The 20,683-nt window shown below is 44.7% G+C and overlaps 2 protein-coding genes across 2 annotated transcripts; one reads left to right on the top strand and one right to left on the bottom strand.

Moving 5' to 3' along the window:
• Positions 1–6,656, top strand: RPE65 (retinoid isomerohydrolase RPE65). The gene is made up of 14 exons (XM_088531933.1): positions 1–11; positions 709–791; positions 1,132–1,282; positions 1,516–1,623; positions 1,721–1,862; positions 2,486–2,633; positions 2,928–3,009; positions 3,412–3,544; positions 3,643–3,782; positions 4,065–4,194; positions 4,377–4,491; positions 4,581–4,675; positions 4,756–4,867; positions 6,326–6,656. The coding sequence occupies exons 1-14, from the start codon at positions 1–3 to the stop codon at positions 6,475–6,477; spliced, it is 1,602 nt and encodes a 533-aa protein (XP_088388059.1). The 3' UTR covers positions 6,478–6,656.
• A 532-nt stretch (positions 6,657–7,188) lies between these two features.
• On the bottom strand, positions 7,189–19,306 carry LOC104567511 (methylcrotonoyl-CoA carboxylase beta chain, mitochondrial-like). The gene is made up of 12 exons (XM_010214345.2): positions 18,978–19,306; positions 17,151–17,347; positions 15,871–16,049; positions 14,880–14,960; positions 14,269–14,447; positions 12,582–12,774; positions 12,051–12,142; positions 11,007–11,163; positions 10,133–10,255; positions 9,431–9,579; positions 8,892–8,973; positions 7,189–7,499 (listed from the first exon to the last, which is right to left on the bottom strand). The coding sequence occupies exons 1-12, from the start codon at positions 19,304–19,306 to the stop codon at positions 7,416–7,418; spliced, it is 1,845 nt and encodes a 614-aa protein (XP_010212647.2). The 3' UTR covers positions 7,189–7,415.
• Positions 19,307–20,683: the final 1,377 nt, after the last annotated feature.

Raw genomic sequence — 20,683 nt, forward strand, 5'->3', positions numbered from 1 at the left:
ATGTACAGCCAGTGAGTACTGCTGCAGGCTCTTCCCCGCGGGAGCAGGCGGGTTCCCGCGGCGCCGCCGTGCGCTGCGCCGGGCCGGAGCGCGCAGGGGTGCCCGCGGCGCCGGGGCTGCCATCGCCCCGCGGTGCCTCCGCGAGCCCCTCGGTGCCGCGGGTCCAAAGCGGCCGTGGCGGATCCAGCCTCTCGAGGCAGAGCGCAGAGACGCGGCTCCTCTCCTGGCCAGCGTGGGCTTCCCATAGGGGGTAACGGTGGTGCTGGGCGAGGAAGGCGCGGGCGCCGCACGGAGCTGCACAAGCCAAGCACGTGGCTCAGCTGCTGGATCAGCTGCAATGGGGTCTGGGCCACTGCAGCACTGAAATACCACCCCGGAGTCTCAATTCTATAAAGTCAGCTGCTGCCTGGTGTTCTGGGGCCTCCTGAAATTGTGCGGTGCTCGAGGGCGTTTGCCTTGTGCGAGACAGGTCAGCAGGGCTGAGGCACTCGCTGTCCTCGTCCATCCGCACGCGCACTCCCCAAACACGGAGCTTCTCAGAGTCTTGGAAGCCTCCTTTCTCCTGAAGGCCAGTGCTTTTCCCTGCTGATTTGTTGAGTTATTTGCAATACAGAAACGATTGCCCCTCGAAGCAGAATCCCGCTGCTCTGGAGGGTTCCCAGAGCTCCTCCAAATCAAGCTGATCTCACGGTCTCGTGCCTCTTTCAGAGTTGAACACCCCGCTGGCGGGTACAAGAAGCTCTTTGAGACGGTGGAGGAGCTGTCGTCTCCCATCACTGCTCACGTCGCAGGTTTGTCCGGCCGCGCTCTCCTCCTTCCACGCTCTTCCCGAGCGCAGCTCCTGCTCTGGCAGCACGAGGACTCGCCCCGTCCCGGCACAGGAAGCCCAGCCGGGACAGGGCGTCTCCAGACACGGCACTGCTGGGCACCTCTGAGGTCTGCAGAGGAAGAGGGAAGCACGATCCAAAGGGCTCCCAACAATTCACCATCTTTTGTTTAAAGAAGTTTAATGACCATGGGCTGAAAATAAAATGGACTAAATTGTTTTAAGTTTTACTCTTTTGTTGCAAGAAAAACTATTAGTCCTGGTTTCCCTTGGTCTGAATAAATACGAAACGGCGTTTTCCACAGGTAGGATCCCCACCTGGCTTAAAGGAAGTCTCCTCAGATGCGGGCCTGGCTTGTTTGAGGTCGGTGCAGAGCCTTTCTACCACTTGTTTGATGGCCAAGCACTCCTTCACAAGTTCGACTTCAAGGAGGGCCACGTTACGTATCACCGAAGGTATGTGGAAAATGTCCAAGCAAAATACGACACATTTGCCAAGCTGCGATGTGCTGGGGCCAGATTCTGCCATCCTGTGATGCTCTTACCTGGCAAAACTCTGTGGTTTTGGGTCTGCGGTTTCTGAAGGTCTTACAGGTTTCATCACAAGAATATTTTTGAGTTAGCCACATGGCCTGCTCCACTCCTATAATGCCACCAATAAGGTTCCTTCTGTTTCTCGCCTTCTCCAGGTTCGTGAGGACTGATGCTTACGTGAGGGCAATGACCGAGAAGCGCATCGTGATAACGGAGTTTGGCACCTATGCCTACCCAGACCCGTGCAAGAATATTTTCTCCAGGTACCTCAGGCCCACTGCGAGGCCTTGCTGCAGAGGTGGGCTATGTAACTTCTGCTTCCAAGAAGTCCCTGACTGTCTGTTGGTTTTCTTTGCTCAGGTTTTTTTCATACTTCAAAGGTGTGGAGGTCACTGATAACGCCCTGGTTAATGTCTACCCCATCGGTGAAGATTACTACGCCTGCACCGAGACCAACTTCATAACCAGAATTAACCCTGAGACTTTAGAGACTATTAAGCAGGTAGTTGTTTGCACTGAGCTGCTAGAAACCCCAGGCAGGAGAGCTGAAAGGAAAACACGTAACAGCCGCTCCCAGAGAGGCAGGTGGTCAGGATTAATGCAGAGAGCTGGGTCAGTGGCAACTAGCAAGCAGGGAGTGCTTTGAGAGCAGAGCTCAGAGCAGGCTTGTAAATGAATTTCTGTTGCTGCTCTGACTCTGCTCGAAGCAATATTTCATCTGGAGGCTATGAGGGGTCCATGGTCCATATGCTCCCATTGGGGTTAGCATGTAGGTTACAGTTTGCAAACTGGATTACAGCCTGAGTATAAAAGGAAGCTGCCAAAATAATCAGAGGGCTCCTACTAGACTGGAGCCATGCATCATTTATCCCGAGGAACCTTGTTTAAAGCAGAGTAAGTTTCTCAGAGTTGCTCTTTGATTTATTATTAACGTCCAGTCTGAGCCTCTCCTTCCGGAGCCCCCGGGGCACAGTAAAGCCTGGCTCTGCCGGACGGCTCAGCTCTGCTCACGTCTCCCTTTGGATGACGCTCTGCGCTAAGAGAAGACATTGCCAGCCTCTGTCTGCTCCATCAGCGTCCTCTGCTGCCCAGGCAGCTCAGGGTTCTCTGCGTCTTGCTCTCCAGGTGGATCTCTGTAAGTACGTCTCAGTTAACGGAGCAACTGCTCATCCCCACGTTGAAAATGATGGTACAGTTTATAACATCGGCAATTGCTTTGGAAAGAATTTTTCACTTGCCTATAACATTATACGGATTCCTCCACTTCAGGCAGGTCAGTTAATCCAACTTCTGAATGAACCTCATGTCGTATAAATAATTTTATTCTACAAACGATTTTGTTATCAAGTTGTTTTTTTGGGGTTTTTTGGGGTCTTTTTTTACATTTCATTAGCTTCTTTTAATTAACATAAATGTTTTCTTTAAAACAACTATTTACATGGCTTCTACATCATAAAATTCCTTTTTGTTGAAAGCAGAAGCTTGGTGAGGTAAGCGTCAGTAATGCAGCCACGGTAAGTATTGCTGAAACTTCCTCCATAATTGTTCCAATATCTTCGTATTCCAGACAGGGAAGACCCAATAAACAAGTCGGAGGTGGTTGTGCAGTTTCCTTGCAGTGACAGATTTAAGCCCTCTTATGTTCACAGGTAATTTTTCACTCATCCTATAGACTGAAAATGTAGGTCTATCAACAGCAGAGAGAGCTGTTGCTTACAGTAAAATTCTTACTTTGTGTCCTATGTTCATATGTCAGAACAGCTGATTTGACAAGCAAGTATTTAATAACATCCTTTTTTTAATGCAAATACACAGAAGCCTGGATACACTCGTCCAACATTGCTAGGGGCTGGCATGCTCCGTACAAATGGCAGGCAGAACTGTTCTCACCCAGAGTATGCAACTACAGCTGAGGGAGTTACCGAATCAGGAAGTTTATACTGTAGTTATCTTAAGCTGTATTCTGCATTTGGTGCTTAAAATAAACTATGGTGTTGGTGCATGAGTGTGTGTTTTGCTCAGACTAACCCCAGTGATGTATTTTTTAACAGCTTTGGACTGACCCCAAACTACATCGTGTTTGTTGAAACGCCAGTGAAAATCAACCTCCTCAAGTTCCTTTCCTCCTGGAGCCTGTGGGGAGCCAACTACATGGACTGCTTCGAGTCTAATGAAACTATGGGGGTGAGCAGCGTACGTGGCTGAACGCCGCCGCGCTCCTGTGCGGCTCATCTCACCTTCCACAGCTCTATCGCTAAAGCAAAGCGCCGCGGGCGTTTCAGGTCTGGATTCATGTGGCAGAGAAGAAAAAAGGGAGGCTCCTCAATATCAAATTCCGGACTTCTGCCTTCAACCTTTTCCACCACATTAACACCTATGAAGACAACGGGTTCCTCATTGTGGATCTCTGCACCTGGAAAGGGTGAGTGTGCGCAGGGCACCAGCAGCAGGGCGAGCTCGCGCGGCGCCGCACCTCCACCGCGACCGCGGGCAGACCCGCAGCGGGGCCGGCCCGGGGCTCGCCCTGTCCCGTGGCGCCCGCGGGCCGGCCCGGGGCTCGTCTAGCGCCCGCCGCTCCCCTCCACCCAGGAGCTGGACCGGGAGCCGCACCATCCAGTGGCATTTCAGGAAGGGCGACCCGCATTGGAAACCTCGCTTGCAAATGCCGTTTCTGTTTGGTGTCCCTGCTCCTGTCTTTGTACAGATTTGAGTTCGTCTACAACTACCTCTACTTGGCGAATTTACGAGCAAACTGGGATGAAGTGAAGAGGCAGGCGGAGAAGGCCCCTCAGCCCGAGGCGCGCAGATACGTGCTGCCCCTGAGCATCGACAAGGTACTGGCGCGCCACCACTGCCGCGGCGCTGGGCCTGGCTCCGCAGGGACCTGCCCGTGCGCTGGGTTCCCCGCACAGCACCGTGCGGCTCCGCGAGGCTCTGTGGCACGGCGGGAGCTTTACTGCTAGTGCTGAAGAAAACGGAGCCAACCAGCGCTCCCTGTGCTGGCCGTTTGTGGCAGGCTGACACGGGCAAGAACCTGGTCACGTTGCCCTACACGACCGCGACCGCGACGCTGCGCAGCGACGAGAGCGTCTGGCTGGAGCCCGAGGTTCTCTTCTCGGGGCCGCGCCACGGTAAGCGCCCACGCGGCACCTCGGCCTCCGGCACCGCAGCAGCTCCAGCAAGATGCTAATCCCACCGCGTGTGCCTGTTTTCTCGGTAGCCTTTGAATTTCCACAAATCAACTACAAGAAATATGGTGGGAAACCCTATACCTACTCATACGGCCTCGGCCTGAACCACTTTGTTCCAGACAGGGTAACTATTCACTCTAGAAATATTTAGCTTCAGCACAAGGAAGCATATTTACTGAGATTTTTTTTCCACCCATTTTGTAGCTCTGTAAACTAAATGTTAAAACGAGAGAGACCTGGGTATGGCAAGAACCAGACTCGTACCCGTCAGAACCAATCTTTGTTTCACATCCCGACGCGCTGGAGGAAGATGATGGTAATAACTGCTTTTGGTTTGGTCTTTTAATTACTGAGTGTTTTACCAGTTTGTGTCTCCTGGCCCAGAGTGTGCTGGATGAGCTTACCCAGGCAGGTGCTACCAAGAGGAGCACTATGTGCAGGAGAACTTCCAGATAACTCCCAGATTACATGTATCCTTATTGCAAACCTGCAGGGAAAATTCTGAGGAGAACATGGAAAAATTAAGACTAAACAAAAATAAAGAAAAGGACCCCTAGGTTGTGATGGTCTGTTGTCCTCGTCTGCCGGCCTTTCTACCAGGTGACACAGTGTTTAAAGAAATCCATGTGGCAGAACTTTTAAAAATTAAATCCCTCTTAAGCCAAGCCTGTTGTTGTTCTTACCCCTCTTGTGTCGGAGGGGAGTGACTTTAGTCTTTGTCACCCGAGGACACACAGTTGGACGCATGCCAGGCACTGCACACATTCCTTCATGCAGCCTCAGCTCAGTACCTATTTTTGAAGGTGAGCAGCAGCCCTTAGACTGAAAGGGCATCCACTTATTCCCTCCGCTCCTCATTTCTGAGCAGGGTTATGTGAAGCTGGGAGAAATCTTGGGTCAGCTGAAGCCACGAGCAAATTCGCAGGTAGATACGGAGCCAGAATTCGGTGCACTCTGTCCCCAGCTGAGGAAGGTGCTTGTGCAGGGGTTTAAGTCCCCTTGATACTGAAAACATTTCAGTATGTTCTTAGAAACTTTCCTTAAATTAAGACAGAGAACAAGCATTTCAAGAATAAACTTAAGTCCCTTTTACCATTTTTACTACATAGGACTTAAGCCCCTGCCCAAGCACTTTCCAGAATCTAAATCACCCCGAGGTCCCACGCTGCCGTTGCTGCGCTCGTCCCCACGGCTGTGACGCTGTAGGGATTATTCTGTGTGGTTTTTCAGCTCCTGGCTCTGACTCAGGACAGTAGTAGTAGTTCTGGCTCGTGTCTGAGGCAGAAAACAGATGAGTGAAGGGGGCTGACAGAGTCATAGGAGAGAGCCCCTGTGTCATGTTTTTCCGCAAAGACTGACCCAAGAGCACACAAAGGAACAGAAATTCTAAGCTAGAGAGTTCCACCTCTTCCCTATGAACATGGTGGCTCCAGAAACAGGCATGTTGGTGCCCAAGAAGCAGAATCACTCCTTTTCTTCAATTTTTCATGTGGACAATTTTGATTTAAATTCCACTAAATGCCATCTGTCAGAGGCCACTGCAATAGCATTTTAGAGTCGCTTTTCAGACCACAGCCCTACTTCATTCTATGGGTTACGCTGCCCAGCACCCCAGGCTGACACAAGGAGCGTCAGCAAGAAGTCAAAATGCTACGAAGGGGGAAATAACCAGATCTACTAGGGCCCTGTGTGCAGGAGGTTACTTGCATTGTGGGCAGTCCAAGTGAAGGACAAGGGGGGACACGGACACAACTCTTCTTTTCTTGCTGCCTAGGGGTCGTGCTGAGCATAGTGATCAGCCCCGGCGTGGGGCCGAAGCCTGCCTACCTGCTGATCCTCAACGCCAAAGACATGAGTGAAGTTGCCAGGGCCGAAGTGGACATAAACATTCCCGTGACTTTCCACGGACTCTTCAAAAGAGCGTGACTGCTGCCAGCAAAGCCCGTCTTCCAGCTTTGAAAGGTGGAGTCACCTAAATTCCTTCAGTATTTATTTGCATAATTGTTTCAATTTCCTTGATGATTCTCTAATATACTTACCCAGATATTTTTCATATTTACCCTTTGATGTGCTAAGAATTATTCATTTAAAAAAAAAAACAAAAAACAAAAAAAATATTTGACAAGACTAAACTTTGCAGCAAAGATGCATGAAATGGCACGTGTAAAGTCGGTGTTTATCAGCATGGTAACATGACACAGAGCAGACTCTGTGCTCCTTTTGTTATTTGCTTCAAGAAGAGGTGATTTTATCCCGTGTTGAAGTGCTATGGATTTAAACCAACTCCTGGTCACTGTAGGAATGTTCTCAGAGTAATCAGAGCGGAGCCATCATAAAACCACCCATCTTCTCCACTGCCTTTCTCCAGCCATTCTGCAAACCTGGACTTGTCAGCCGGGCACTAGGTCAAAGGCAGGGGGCAGGGAGCACCACCTCACTGCCAGCTTCTGCATTCCTGAAACCTCCTGCTGCCTACACAGACCCTTAACAGCTTCTGTGTTTTCTCTTGTCCATTTCTTTAGTGCACTTTCTTTAGTTCTGCATTTCATAACAAAGCATGAATAAAAATAATCAAACACTCGTTATGGCTCAGGATGAGATTGCTTCATTAGAGTGCTACAGAACCACAAGTTAAACTTTTGTTTTCCACAAAATAAAATTTTCAGCTCACATAGTAACAAACCATGATTCAAAATACAAACTTTAAGTCTATTTGCACTAAATCCAGGATTCTTGTTTGCCTGCTCCTGGTTTAACTGTTTTATTAATGGTATAAAATAATTAGAAAGTCACTTACATTTAAAGTGAGCATTGTGGTGCTAGTATTCTTTGAAGGCCCATTATTTGAAAACGGCAGCCTGCAGTTACATTCTGAGGATAGGATACTGAGATGGGGATATGACCTGGTACTTCTGCTGTTCTATAATGTCTAGGCACTGGGCAACCACCTGATTAAAACACAAGAAAAGGAGTATAAACAATGAGCAATAAAATCTACTAATGTGTGCACTCATTCAATAATGGTTTTGTTCTTACTTTCTGCAAAACAAAGAATATTTGTAATAAATAGTTGCCAGCTGTACAGTTAGGGGAATTGGCCATCAGAGCAACGGAACCCTGGCGAAGGGGAGACACCAAAGAAGAAACGTCCACGGGCTGCCACAATGCAGCTATTGCACCCAGCAGCCATGGTAGGAAGCTGAACTATTTTAAAGCCACTGTGATGACAGCAGGACTATTTTTGGAACACAGAGAGCTATTTTACCCTAAACTTTCCATCAAAATATAAAATAGGATAATCCTGTTCCACAGTTACATAGCTATGCTCCTATGATCTCCTATCACATATGAAAGATTATCCAAACAGGCTGCTCTTCCCTTTATAAGACTTGTTCTGAGAAGACAGACACTTTTCTCGGTCCCATTTGGCAGTGGTAAAGACTGAAACTACACAACACAGTTTTCAGTGTTAAAGAGTTAAAAATGCAAATGCGAACTGCGTGGGCTGGTGAAAAATACCTGAGTAACAAGAACTCGTTTTGATTGGCATACATTTACTTTTCAAGTACAGTTTCCAAAGAGATTCTGTGAACTCTTTAAAACTTGAAAATTCTTCTCCATCTTCTCCTATTAGCAAAATTCCCACAAGCTCTACTAAAATATTTAACAGGTACATATGTGCCGTATTTAGGTACCTATTTAGGATTAGCTGAAAGCAGCAGGTATTTGTGATTTTTAAATAAACAAGTTTTAAATAAACAAGTTTAAATAAACAAGTGCAAAGAAGTTTTTAAATATTGCTAATAAATAACAGAGCAAGACAAGACAGAAGAGCAAAGGTGGCGATTACAGGAAAGGTCCAGTGGAAAGGTTGCCTGCTGACTAAAAAACGGGGAGCACTCCAAGGATAAGAAGCAAACTGGTTGCAGGGAGAAGTTGCAAAAAGAAACATCCTTATAAGAAAAGAATGGGAATAGTGCAAGTAGTGAAGAGCCTGAACTTAAAAGGACAGAGATAGAGGTAATTAGGCGAGACAGAAATTAAGATTCTGAAACAAACTGGAAAGTCAATTAAGGGGTTTGAGAGGAAATGCTGTAGTGAAGTAAGCAGGATGAAAGAGAAATTCAACTGAACTTTTGGACAACTTAATGCAGAAAAGGAAAGATGAGAATTGAAAATCTAGGTGTCAGGGAAATGGAGTGAGAACTGGGGGACCTGGTTCTGGGAATCAGCATGCTGGCTGACCTCGAGCAAGCCACAGGCTTACACACTCACTGCAAGATCTTTTGGAGAACTGAGGATAAAATGTGCTATAAAAATCTATACAGAAAAAGACCTACCTTTCTAGTATTTTGAGGTAGAATTACACCATCATCCCAGAGCCTGGCAGAGGAGTAAAATGCACTGCTTTCTTCCTCTAGCCTGCAGAAGATGGAGTTTTAAATAAGTTTAAAGGTACAAATCTGTAACAAAAAGAGGTCAGGCCAGTAGAACAAAATCAGGGATGAATTTCAGCTTCAAATGAATGCATGGCACTACTGTTAAAATTAGTTTGGGGTACAGGAACAGAAGATCAGATCAGATCTGATCCCCACGCATTTCAGCCATTCTGCCATAGAGCAGACACTCTATATGCTCAGCACAGCAGCTTCGTTTGACGTTATGTGATTTGGGTGTTTGCTTGTTTGTTTAACTAAACAACATTCGGACTGCCCTGAGAAGAACCTCATGGGGCAGATAATACATGGCATTTTTAAAATATTTTCAGTAGATTCAGGTTTGCTTTAGCCGTTTACAATCTGAAATATGAACAAAGGTAAGCACTTTAAATCAGTTAATCTCAGTGTTAGTGTAGGGATTTATTACTCAATGTCCTTACTTTTTTTTTAGATGGTTTAGTTCCAACCCATCTCCTTCATAGTAATTTTCTTCAGATTTTGGCATTGTGAAGAAGTGTCTTGAATCCACAAGAGCCACTCTTGCATTAGGCCACAAGAACAAGAAGTTTGGACTGAACGATCTCCCACACTATAATAAAAATGCACAGGACAAAATCACTGAATTTAGTCACAAGAAGAACTATAGGATGTGCCATAGGGGATACATTCACGTTCAAAACAGGAAGGAATCCAGTGTAAGACACAAAGGAATAATGATAAAGCTAATTTGTCATTACAGATACAGAATCTGTATCAATACAGACCCCGTTCCGTAGTGAACACTGCAATCACTGTTGCCTTCAGTATCAGCATTTTATTATTCATTTGTCCTTCAAGCATTCACCTGTTTACTTCTCAGCAAACAAACAGCCCTCTCACTCACTACATGCGCTGGTCACATTGCTGTAACACAGCCAGAGTCCATGCATGGTCCCTGAGCACTGTGCACGAGTAGTACATGCTGAGACCAAGGCAGGACTGGGTTCTTGGTAGAAACAATCTCAAATAACCTGGCGCTTAGAACTCGCTCTAGGCTCCTAGTTGGGGACCAAACTCTTTGTAATCATAGTTTCTGATGTACTTCTACTTGGTAAAGTATAAAAAGTCAATTAACAAACACATTAACCCTTATACTGCCATACCATAACATAACTTTCACTCCCATAACATCCACCAATCACAATGGTTATTTTGGGGACAGCAGCACAAGCCACAGCAGACATCATGGAGGCCTGAGCTTTTAATTTGTTGGTGTGAGCTTCTGCCTGAAATTAAAATAAAAATATTAGTTCTTCTTTCTAGATGCCTTCTTCTACCACCAAACATGCAAAGTGTCTTTAACATTTATTTTTCACAATTCTGCATAATTACTTCTCCCAAGAGGAAGATAGAAGCATTAAACTAAGTATCTCAACCCATTACGCTATTCATTTTACAATGTAAATCAACAAAACTATTATAACCAGCACGCATACCCCAGCCCTGTTCTGCTGTGTTGAGCTCTCCTGGACGTTAGTGCAGCTCTGAGGCAGTGCATCCCACCAGGCTGGGGGGAACAGGCTGCAGGCTCAGCCTCGGCTCAGAGGACCCAGCCTTACTTGTCCCCTTACTGTGACACCCCTGGAACCCTGGACCAAACACACTGTACCTCAGTGCCTTTGCTTTCAGAAAAGGGAAATACCTGTTTTCTGTGGCACAGAATGGCATAAGAACACCTGAGAGGCTCTACTTCAATGCAGAAAGCTCTAAGAACCCCAAATTTTTACATGCTCATATTGCAAGCTGAGCACTACTATTTCAGATGAGCCTACAGAAATCATTAGAAGTGGAATAAAGTGAGAATATTAAAGGGAAGATTTAAGAATAAAGGAATTATGAGGCTGTTCACTTTAACCGGTAAGAGCAAATTAAGAAAATTAATTTTCCTAATAATTAGTTACTTTCAAAACGAAATCTTAGTCAGAACAAGAGCCAGGTAATGCTTGACATAAGCACACTGACCCGGAGATGCCATACCTGCGGAATGTTTGTTGGCTCTGCTGCATGTGGGGCAGTGTTTTGGAAAAAGAGGATGGGAATCCCCCGCTGACTGCACAGCTGCACGAAATGGCTGCCCTTGAGGGCAGCATCATGAGAAAGCTCCCCATTGCTAGCCACTATCCCCACCAAGTGCCTGCAAGACACACACGTGAGCGCTCTCACTTCGAGCCCCAGAAATTATGGAAATGTAGCTCCTTATGATCTAAAGAAGGGAAATGTAAATAGCCATACACACAAACCTGCCTGCTGAATAAATTTAAAATAGATGCCCTTAAACGTGTCATTGCATTTAAGGAAGCTCTTGTACATAACCAAGAAGAAGCCTCACAGCTCTCCCCAGAAACAAAGCATAGCAGTATTAGCATGGACTGTCACCCCAAGGCCAGGTAAAGGTACAGGCAACCTGCTGTAGGTTACACTGCAGGACAATGTACAAGCTACCAGGATTCTGCACTCTCATTACTGTAACATACAATAGAACACTTAAATTGCAATGTTGATATTTTCAACATAGAAAGAGGCTCAAAGGAAATAATCCGTCTTACCACTGCTTTTGTAAGATTTGACTGGAATGTTATATGCTCTATGAATGTGTTAATGATATAGATAATAATTATGTCAGGTAATGTGATCAGATGGGAGACAGGATAATGGGAGCTTTCAACTCAGGTTGAGACAGAACACTTTTAAAGATGCAGCCTGTTATTTCTTAAGGAATCTGCTGAAACTTCAATGTTCCAACTGCTCAGATTGTAACTTGAGTGAACAAAAGAATAATTTCACAAACCCATGAAAACCATCTATTTGAAATCACTCTGCCACTATCAGCCTGAGACAAGACAAAACTCAGAGCTCTCATATGTAGTATTTCTGGTATTTCGAAATATATTACTACCTATCTTGACCCAATCAGAATTCCATAAATATTGTTACTGGAATACTGTAAAACCTAATGATGATATGAAAACTTTCTAGAAAAGTATGTCTGTGTATTATTATAATGATATCTTATAATCTTACCCTTCTACATGGCCAAACCCAGTAACTAATGTTGTTCCATAATCAGCCTTGAATTCCTGGAATCTGCTTCCATCCATCAGACGGCTCAGAATCTGCAAAGAAACATATATTCTTTCCTACAGAAACCAAAATGAAAATAGGACAGTTCTGCTAAAGGATACATTCTGCTCAAGCAGTAAGGAGACCTGCATTACACAAGAAGCCAGACTAAATGGTCCTAGTGGTCATTTGATGTCTTGCTCTACTTAAACACAAACTTGTTTTGTATGGGTTTTTTTATTATTTTTTATGTTTGACCACTGCTGAAGCATTTTGAGCCAAATTTTGACTTCAAAATTATTTTGACGTCACAGGGCACAGATGTCCATGGGCACAAAAACCTTACAAAAGAAAACAAACAAACCAGCATGTGCAGTTACAGTTTGTGTGCCTAAAAACTTCACAGCCTCATACTGCTCATGCTATTTTCAAACATAAAACCTGGATAGAGCAGACTGGAAGAATGAAGGAACGCAGTAACTGTCAACTTACCAATTTCACAGGAAGAGTATAGTTGTAACTCTGCGGTGCCAGCCCCAAGAGCTCATCAGAACTGTACAGAGGACTATCGTACTCTATGATCTCCTCTGGCAGGGGCTCATAATTTAATGTTGAGATAATATTTCGAATGCATTCACAGGCTTCCTTTTCTGAAGATGCAAAATGGTCACTACAGCCACTAACTCTAGAAGGGAAAGCAATATTTATTAGTATTAAATGAATGAAAACTGAATACTGAATTAAAATCAAAACTAAAGGAAAATAAAGATTCATCGGCACTGTGAACCTCTGAACTGCCTGAAAACATGGTGCATTTTTATTCTTTTGCATGCATGAGCTGAAATGAGCAAGTAAAACTTCTGTGCAATCCAAACAAAAATGCCCAGTAGGAGGGAGAGAATTTCTTCCCTGTGACTCTTTTAAAAAACTTTTATTAATGAAAGACCTTTTATATATATTTTTAGGATGATGTTGTTACAAACGATACATAGAAAAAACTTTTAATATTATTTTACAAAAGTAGCACTTCCAGACTGATTATAAAAAAAAAATGAGTTGTTATTTGTATCAGGGTTAGCTGACTGTGACACTAATATTTGCTTTCATGAGACTTGATAAGAAAGGTATGGAATCCAGGTTTCATCCACAAATTCTACAATACCAAGAACAAGGAAACAAAGCAAACAGAAAAGGGTCTTTCCCCTATCTAGAATGGAATATAATCATTTCGACAACTACAGTAACTGCCAACATAGAAAAACAACGTTCAAGAAATGTTTAGATAGCTCCTATTAACAGGATCCTCTCCTGCTTGCTAGGAAGCCCTCAGAAACAGCAGAGGCAGGTAGGTTTTGCTTTTTTAATTCTTTGCTTTTACAGGCATTAGAGCTTTTGCAAAGAGTTCTCTAGTGTCTGAAGAGGCACATTAAAGAAAAGAAGTCATGCTATCTCTTCAAGCACCAGATTCAGGAGGAAAGAGAATTTCTTTTAGGTTTCCCATTATCAGAGTATCTGAATACTCATTTAATATTAGTATTCTGCCCATGTTTCCATTGAAAAAGATATCGTATCACTCCTACAAGTGACCCTTTCGAGGCAGAGAGGAATTGATTTGCCTAAAGTTGTTTGGTAAGTATGTGGAGGAGTGGGGGACCAAACCCAGACTCGCCCAGTCCAGCTTAAAGCTCTAATATCACTTGATTTTTCTTCCATTCGGCTGGTAGAACAAAAAACAGTAACTGAGAAGGAACTGAGAAGACAGTGTAATGACAGGTTCCATTTTTGGCCCTGGTCTTCCCCTCTATATTTATCGGAGATTTCTATCAGTTAAGTATGTAACAGCTGAGAACTTTTTTTCCAAAACAGAAGTGGAAAGTTGGTTGGAACAGTAGTAAAGCAGAAATATGGATGCTATCTTACCGTGCTCATTTGGGAGGCTTTTATCTAAGCCCTTGATTCTCCCACGTACTCAGCTGAATGTCACCAACCTTTATAATAATTCATATATCATTTCTACCATTTTTTCACAACATGCTTCCCAGTCTTTAAGGTGCATACTGTGTTCTACTAGCAGAGGCATCAAAAACAGCTGCAGTTAAATTAATTTATGATAGAATGACAGCCTCTTTGGAGGTAGTGAGCTGTGCTCTCTTCTACTTTACAGAATCATTTCACCTACTCAGAGTGAAGCTTGGCTCCTCCTAAGTCCTCAGGAGAGACATCTTCTCCTGTAGCAGCTTTCACCAGCGGTGGACCAGCCAGGAACAGGGTACCAATTTTATCTATAATCACAGCTTCTTCTGCCATGGTTGGCACATAGGCACCCCCAGCTACACAGGAGCCACACACTACTGCCACCTAAAGGACACAGAAAACAAAACCAAGCATGATACTGGTGAGAATGTTAAAACAAAGCCATGACATTTATTTCAGAGACATTAAAAGCCTCAGATAACCAGGGACTAAAGACACGCGTACAGTCACGCACGTCACCACTGGTTTGGACATCACACAGAGCTCAGTGAAGTTTACTCAAAAATCACCTAACAATTCCACGTTCCCTTCATTAAGATCACTTGGCAAGCACGGAGAGGGTCCTTAAGGCCCAAGTACCATCATTCTATTATGCAAGATACCATCTGAATCTCTCTTCCCACACAAACAGAAAAGGTGAGCACTAAGAGATCTTTTTGCCTGTTGGGAGCTGGTCCTAGAATCTGTATTAAGAGGACTCTTCCCGAACTCCATTAATCACCTATATACATTTCTATGTATGCAAATGCACTGTACCTGAGGGATTTTCATGGCAGCCATTATTGCTTCATTGTAGAAAAGTCGGCCACCGTGGGACTTGTCAGGAAACAGCTCGGACTGCCATGACACAGAACAGACAACGTGAGTTTGGAGATGAGCTACAGCCCCCAGAGCTTCATCTTTGCTTCATTCATTCACAAGCCACTGATCCTCAGAAGGATCCACCAACAATCACAGACGGTAACATCCACATACATTCTCTACTATATTTATTCCTCTCAAAAATTGCTCAATTCCCTCGAAATATTCACAGCCATCTGCATGACAAAAAATAAGTTTCACAGCTTTGTGAAGCCAATTTATTCTACATAGGCAAAAACTGTAAATATGGGGTGAGGAAGCTCATGCTCATTCTGTGCCTGTGAAACAACTTCAACACAGTTTTCCTTTTTATTTAGTTTTCTAAAATTCCATATTCAGGCAAGAACTTTTCCTGCAGGAGTGCTTTCAGCCTGGACATGGAACAACTCTCGTCACTGTAATGACATGACCTTTGTACCTCACGGAGCAACCTGTGTAAGGCCTGTTGTTACAGTAAGTATTTAAAAATGTCCTTTTAAAGACATGGAGGTTTATGCATTACTATTGCAGACCTTACAACAAAATAATTTGAAATATTCTGAAGTAAAAAATTGAAACTCTAAACAACATTTTAATTTATTAAAGACACCAAAGCCCTTCGGTGCACTGAGGAATGCGTATGACTTGCTTGCTCAGCCCTTTGGCCCCACACTGATACTGAAGTTTCTAAACTTTGATCGGAAGCTAGATGCAAGGCTGGCCAGGGTGAATGCCACTGTTATGTATGTTCAAATCATCTCCCAGGCACCAATTGTGAGCAAAGTTTGATTTAACAGATCATGAGTGTCATCCAGACAACAGATAACAAAAGATATTTCAGACCTATTTCTAGAAATGAACATGATTAAGATAAACCCTTTCCCCTGTGAATTTGTTGCAGTATTACCTGTAGTGGCAGGAATGCTCCCCCGCTGTCAACCAGATACACAGACAGAAGCCTGTTCTGCATGGCTATTTCCTGAGCTCTTAGTTGTTTCTTTACTCCGATTGGATAAATAGTTCCTCCTTTTACAGTTGCATCATTTGCGATGAAGACACACCAGATCCCACAGATTTTTCCAATTCCTATAAACAGTACCATGGTTATTTATGAGGACTCTCTAGAAAAACATGGGGGCCAGGCTGTAGCTAGAATGTTCTTTTGGTGATAGTATGCCAGTAAAACAGAACTTGATATACTACTACTTTACTATTGGTGACAATGCAGCAGAAAAAGAGTAATATAATCTGATTTCTCACTCTTGAGACGAGTTTACAGGGACGGCTACAAAAACACTGATATAAAACTGAAAAATGTAGCAATCTGTGACAAAAGAAACATAGGACCACCTGATCCTATTCTTCCTGGTGCTTTTTTCGGCTGGAAATGCTCTTCAGAATAAAATGAAGTAAGAGATTGGTCTATAATTTGAAATCTGTTACAAAACAAATGTCATTGTATTTGGGTCACACAGAAACTTGGTCCCCTCCTGCATTCAACAGTTATCGGTATATTTGACATCTCATTCTGAATTTGTTGAAACATAGACTGGTAACTGCGAAGTCGAATAAATTACTAAATTTCATAAAAAAAAAGAAAACAACTTTTCTTTTTTGAAAGTCTTGCCTAGATTCCTTAAAATAGATAATGGAATGGCTGAATTGTTTCCTTCTGGTAATTACTACTGGAAAGAACTGATGTTCACTTTTCCTAGGAAACACATGATTGTGACACTAAAATATTCCATGAACCTGTACATCTGTACAATCACCTTAACTGCGATGAGCAAGACTGCTTATGAAGGTCTGCAGCGCACGGGCTGCAGCACACGCGCACTGCCTGCCTTCACCTGCCCTCAGTGCACAGGCAGCTCACAGCAGAATGGGGAAGAACAGCTTTTTGGACACTGCTAAGAGTAACCAAGAGTAACGGGGCACTTCAGCTCATCCTCCAAGGATGCCTGCGTGTCTGTGCACCTGAGCAGCTCCCCTCTGATTTCCTTATGGGCTGCAGTAGTTCAGACCCTTTCCTCCAGTCAGCACCTCCGACCTAGGTGAACAATCCCTTCAAAAAAAAAACATCTCTGTCTTTAGCTCTAACACAAATCTTACTTAACAATTGACAAGCAATTAAATACACTTCATTCATCTCCTGCTACATCCAATATTAAATTTCCTAACAATTACCAGTGAGGCATCCAGCAGCAGGGACATCACCATATGGCATATTGAGGCCTGCAAGAGGAGACAGCTCAAGAAAAGACTCATCATCAAGAAGCATTTTCAGGCGTTCACGAACAAACAGCTTCTTGTTTCGCTGGGTATGGCGCAAGATGGCATTTTCTCCTCCTCCTTTACTGACCATCTCCAGCAATTCTGAATACCTGTTTTAAAAGCAAAGCTTCGGTTAATGAAGATAAGCTTTACTTACAATTCGCTTTTAACCATGTCACACTACTTAAATGCACTGCACAGCTTACACACCAGCAGTACAAGAGCAAGAGAAAATGGATTTTTGGATTTTGGATTACTGTTTCTGAAAGGATCTTTTTACTACGGTTAACTACTGTGTAACAGACTACAGCATTCAAAGGCATATTTCTTCCTCACAAAGTGAAACAAAAGGCAGAGGTACATTACCTACTTAAAGCAAATATTTTTCATTATTCAGAAGTTACATTTTTGAGCGTAATAAAGGCAAAGAGTGTGAAATAATATATCCTCCCTATTCAATCATCCTCCCTGGGTGTTCCTGGTAAAAACCCAACATACAATATTTTACAACATGTGATCATTTTTACTCTTTGTTGGCAACCCAATCAGTAGAGTACTGAGAACAGGCTGACAACCAAAGCTGAGGACCTGACTTTGAGGGATACTGCAGATTTATGGGTTGGGGCTGTCACTGTAGGGCAAATATTAATAAGGCTGTCGTAATTTGTGACTCCTAATTCAGCACGAACGTTTACCTCTATGTTCCAACCACTCAGTGGTTTCCTCCTAGGCTCTCCCTCAGCAAGAGCTGAACAGTTTATCTGACAGGCCTAAAGAGTGTTCTGCACCATGGCAGCCCTACATTAAATGTAGTGAATAGTGCAGTGTCAGTATAATCACCCACAGAAAAGCTCACTACCAGATGTAACCAACTGGGCAGCATAAAGAGAAAATAACAAACAATAAACTGTAAACAAACGTGGTCCTTAAAAAAAATGTTTTTAACGAATCAGGATGTTCATTTAAAGTATTTATTTTTCACCAAGAGGCATCATCTTTACCTAAAATTATTGTTTGACATAATAATTTACCAACTGCTCTACACATAATTCCATTAGCTGCATTGTGGCTTCCTGTAGACTGCAGAGGTTGCAAAAGCTCAGGATAAAAAGACACAAATTTTTAATAATGCTGTAAATGCCACCACAGGAGGGCACAGTGTGTTTTCCCTAGCTTTGCTTCCAGCTCATGTAGCTTTCTTCTGCACAAAGGCCTTTGAGTATTTGCCATCTGCTCCTTAAGGACAGATACATAAAATACGTTTTCCTGCTTTTGCCTGTGAATCACGACAAATTGCAATAACTGTCACCTACTCTTTCAGGAGAGATCTGGGGATGCGTGAGTCACCATTTACGTCTTTGCATTCAAAATTAGACATAAGGCAATTTTTATGAAGGTCTAAAAATATACTCCTTCGCAATATATGCAAAACAATGTCATATGGCGATATTTTAAATGCAGTCAGCACCTAAGTTTAGGCATTTTGAGTAACAATTATGCACCTGTTTTGGCAGATTTAAATTTTTCAAGTGCTGACCCTTGTGAAGTGTGCTCTGCAGAGAGGATGTCCAGGGAAACAGCAGAAAGGAGCTGCTATTTTAAGTTTTAAAGAGGTTGAGAAAAAAAAATTAATCTCTGGATTTTTTTAAAGACTGAACTTCCTAAGCTAAGAAATATTTAAAGCGTCTAGAAGTAATACCAACTTAGATATATTTAAAAAAATACAAAAGCCATTTTTACCTTTGAATAACAGCCTTACTGTTCCTGAAATTTTCTTCAAACACGTGTTGATACACGGTTGGGATACGTCCATGTAAAACGGGGTATGTTTTTGCATGGCGCCCATGCTGTGCTTTATTACTTACTAAGCGCCGGGGGGGCACCCTGCACGTCCCTTGAGCAGCAGGGCAGCACCGATGCTGCGGGACCTGCGCTGCTGGCGCGTCCTGGCACAGGGACCTGGACTTTCTCCGGAATGCATGATGGAAAGCTCGGGATCTCGAAGGCAGCGAAGAGCGGGAGCAGGGGGAGCACTTGCAAAGTGCGCGCAGAGTGAGATTGCTCCACATGGCCCTAAGAACGAAAGGGAGGAGAATCAGTGTTCGCTTCAAAAGTAAAGCTAGATTTTCTACATCGGGAAAAGCTAAGTGATAGGACAAACGTTGACCCCTGGACGGCTGAAATTAGCTCCATTCCACTACCGTTAATGGCATTACGGGCATTCTCGGCCTGCAGAGCAGCGTCTCGGTTAAACGCGAGCCCTGACGCGGGCCAGCCCAGGTCCGAGCTCCGAGCTCCGGGCGGGTCTAAGGCCCTCGGGGCCCTGCTCGGAGGGCGCCTTCCAGGCCGCTCCCCGGGCAGCGCAGGGCCCGCCGCGCCGCTGCCCCACGGCCTGCGCCCGGCTGCTTTCCCAATCAACCATTTCTCGTGTCGGGGCGGGGAAACCAACCGCCCTCCCGGGCTCGGGCGCCTCTGCAGAGGGGCAGCGTCCCGGGCGGGGCGGCCCCGCGGCGACCGTTGGAGCCGTTGGCGCCGCGCGGCGGCCGTTAGGGCCGTTGTGAGGAGGGAGGGGCCCGAGCCCCCCGCCGCGCCGCTCCCCGCGCCCCCCGCGGCCCTTACGCGGGCAGCAGCCGCCGCCGAGGCCTCCGCGCCGGGACCGCCCCGGGGCGGCGCCGCCGGCCCCCCAGCGCCTCCGCGCCCGCCCCCGGCCCCGGCCCCGGCCGGAGGGAGCCCGAGCCCGAGCCCGAGCCCGAGCCCGAGCCCGAGCCCGAGCCCGGCCTGGCGGGGCCAGGCGCGAGCGGAACCCCCAAAGGGGAAAAAACCTGCCCCCTCCGCCGAAAAATAACGCGGAAGCCAAGGGCTCCGCTAGGAAACAAGTACAGTTATATACACGGCACGTAGGCCAGACTGTCCAATTCTTTTGATTTTTTTTATTATTTCTTTTTTTTATGATTTTGCTTTGTTTTATTAATTTAATTTTTATTTTCCCCTTTTTATTATTTTATCCTTTATAATTGTTTCAATTTTATTTATTCTCATTCTTCTTCTTCTTATTTCTTAACTTATTTGATTCTAACCTCACAGCGCGTCACAGACCCCCCTGGAAACCTGCGGGCAGCGGCTCTCACAACACTTTTCCTGTCAAGGATAGTTTTAAGTAAGTCCCTTGATGCTCCAACTCTTCAGCCATCCATGCGTTTCCCAGTTAGGCTTATAGCTCTGAATATAGAATATATATAAAGAAATATGAATGCAAATCTGGGCCGCTGCTGTTGTTAGTCATGGCGTAACCTGCTGGAAATTACAGCTTGGCGCCTTCCAGCGCCCTCATTAAAATGCCTTCCGCCAGATAGCTCCTCATGCTTGCATATTAATAAGGCTTCTTGGGGATAATTAAGCAGTGACTAATCCATGGGTGAGCATAACTATCCAGAAGAGGCAGAAAA

This window comes from Tinamus guttatus, unplaced genomic scaffold, assembly GCF_059628265.1.
Source record: "Tinamus guttatus ecotype Peru unplaced genomic scaffold, ASM5962826v1 Tinamus_guttatus_pri_ptg000441l, whole genome shotgun sequence".
Taxonomy (NCBI): Eukaryota; Metazoa; Chordata; class Aves; order Tinamiformes; family Tinamidae; genus Tinamus; species Tinamus guttatus.

What these genes read in the sequence shown, in the direction of transcription:
- LOC104567511 (XM_010214345.2), bottom strand. Translation starts at nt 19,306, where the DNA reads ATGTGGAGCAATCTCACTCTGCGCGCACTTTGCAAGTGCTCCCCCTGC. An exon ending in GGAGTGAAAGTTATGTTATG is followed by an intron (nt 9,580 to 10,132) that starts GTATGGCAGTAT and finishes TTTTTATTATAG; the next exon opens with TGTGGGAGATCGTTCAGTCC. An exon ending in TACCTCAAAATACTAGAAAG is followed by an intron (nt 7,500 to 8,891) that starts GTAGGTCTTTTT and finishes TGTTTTAATCAG; the next exon opens with GTGGTTGCCCAGTGCCTAGA.
- RPE65 (XM_088531933.1), top strand. An exon ending in AAGCCCTCTTATGTTCACAG is followed by an intron (nt 3,010 to 3,411) that starts GTAATTTTTCAC and finishes ATTTTTTAACAG; the next exon opens with CTTTGGACTGACCCCAAACT. An exon ending in CGCGCTGGAGGAAGATGATG is followed by an intron (nt 4,868 to 6,325) that starts GTAATAACTGCT and finishes CTTGCTGCCTAG; the next exon opens with GGGTCGTGCTGAGCATAGTG.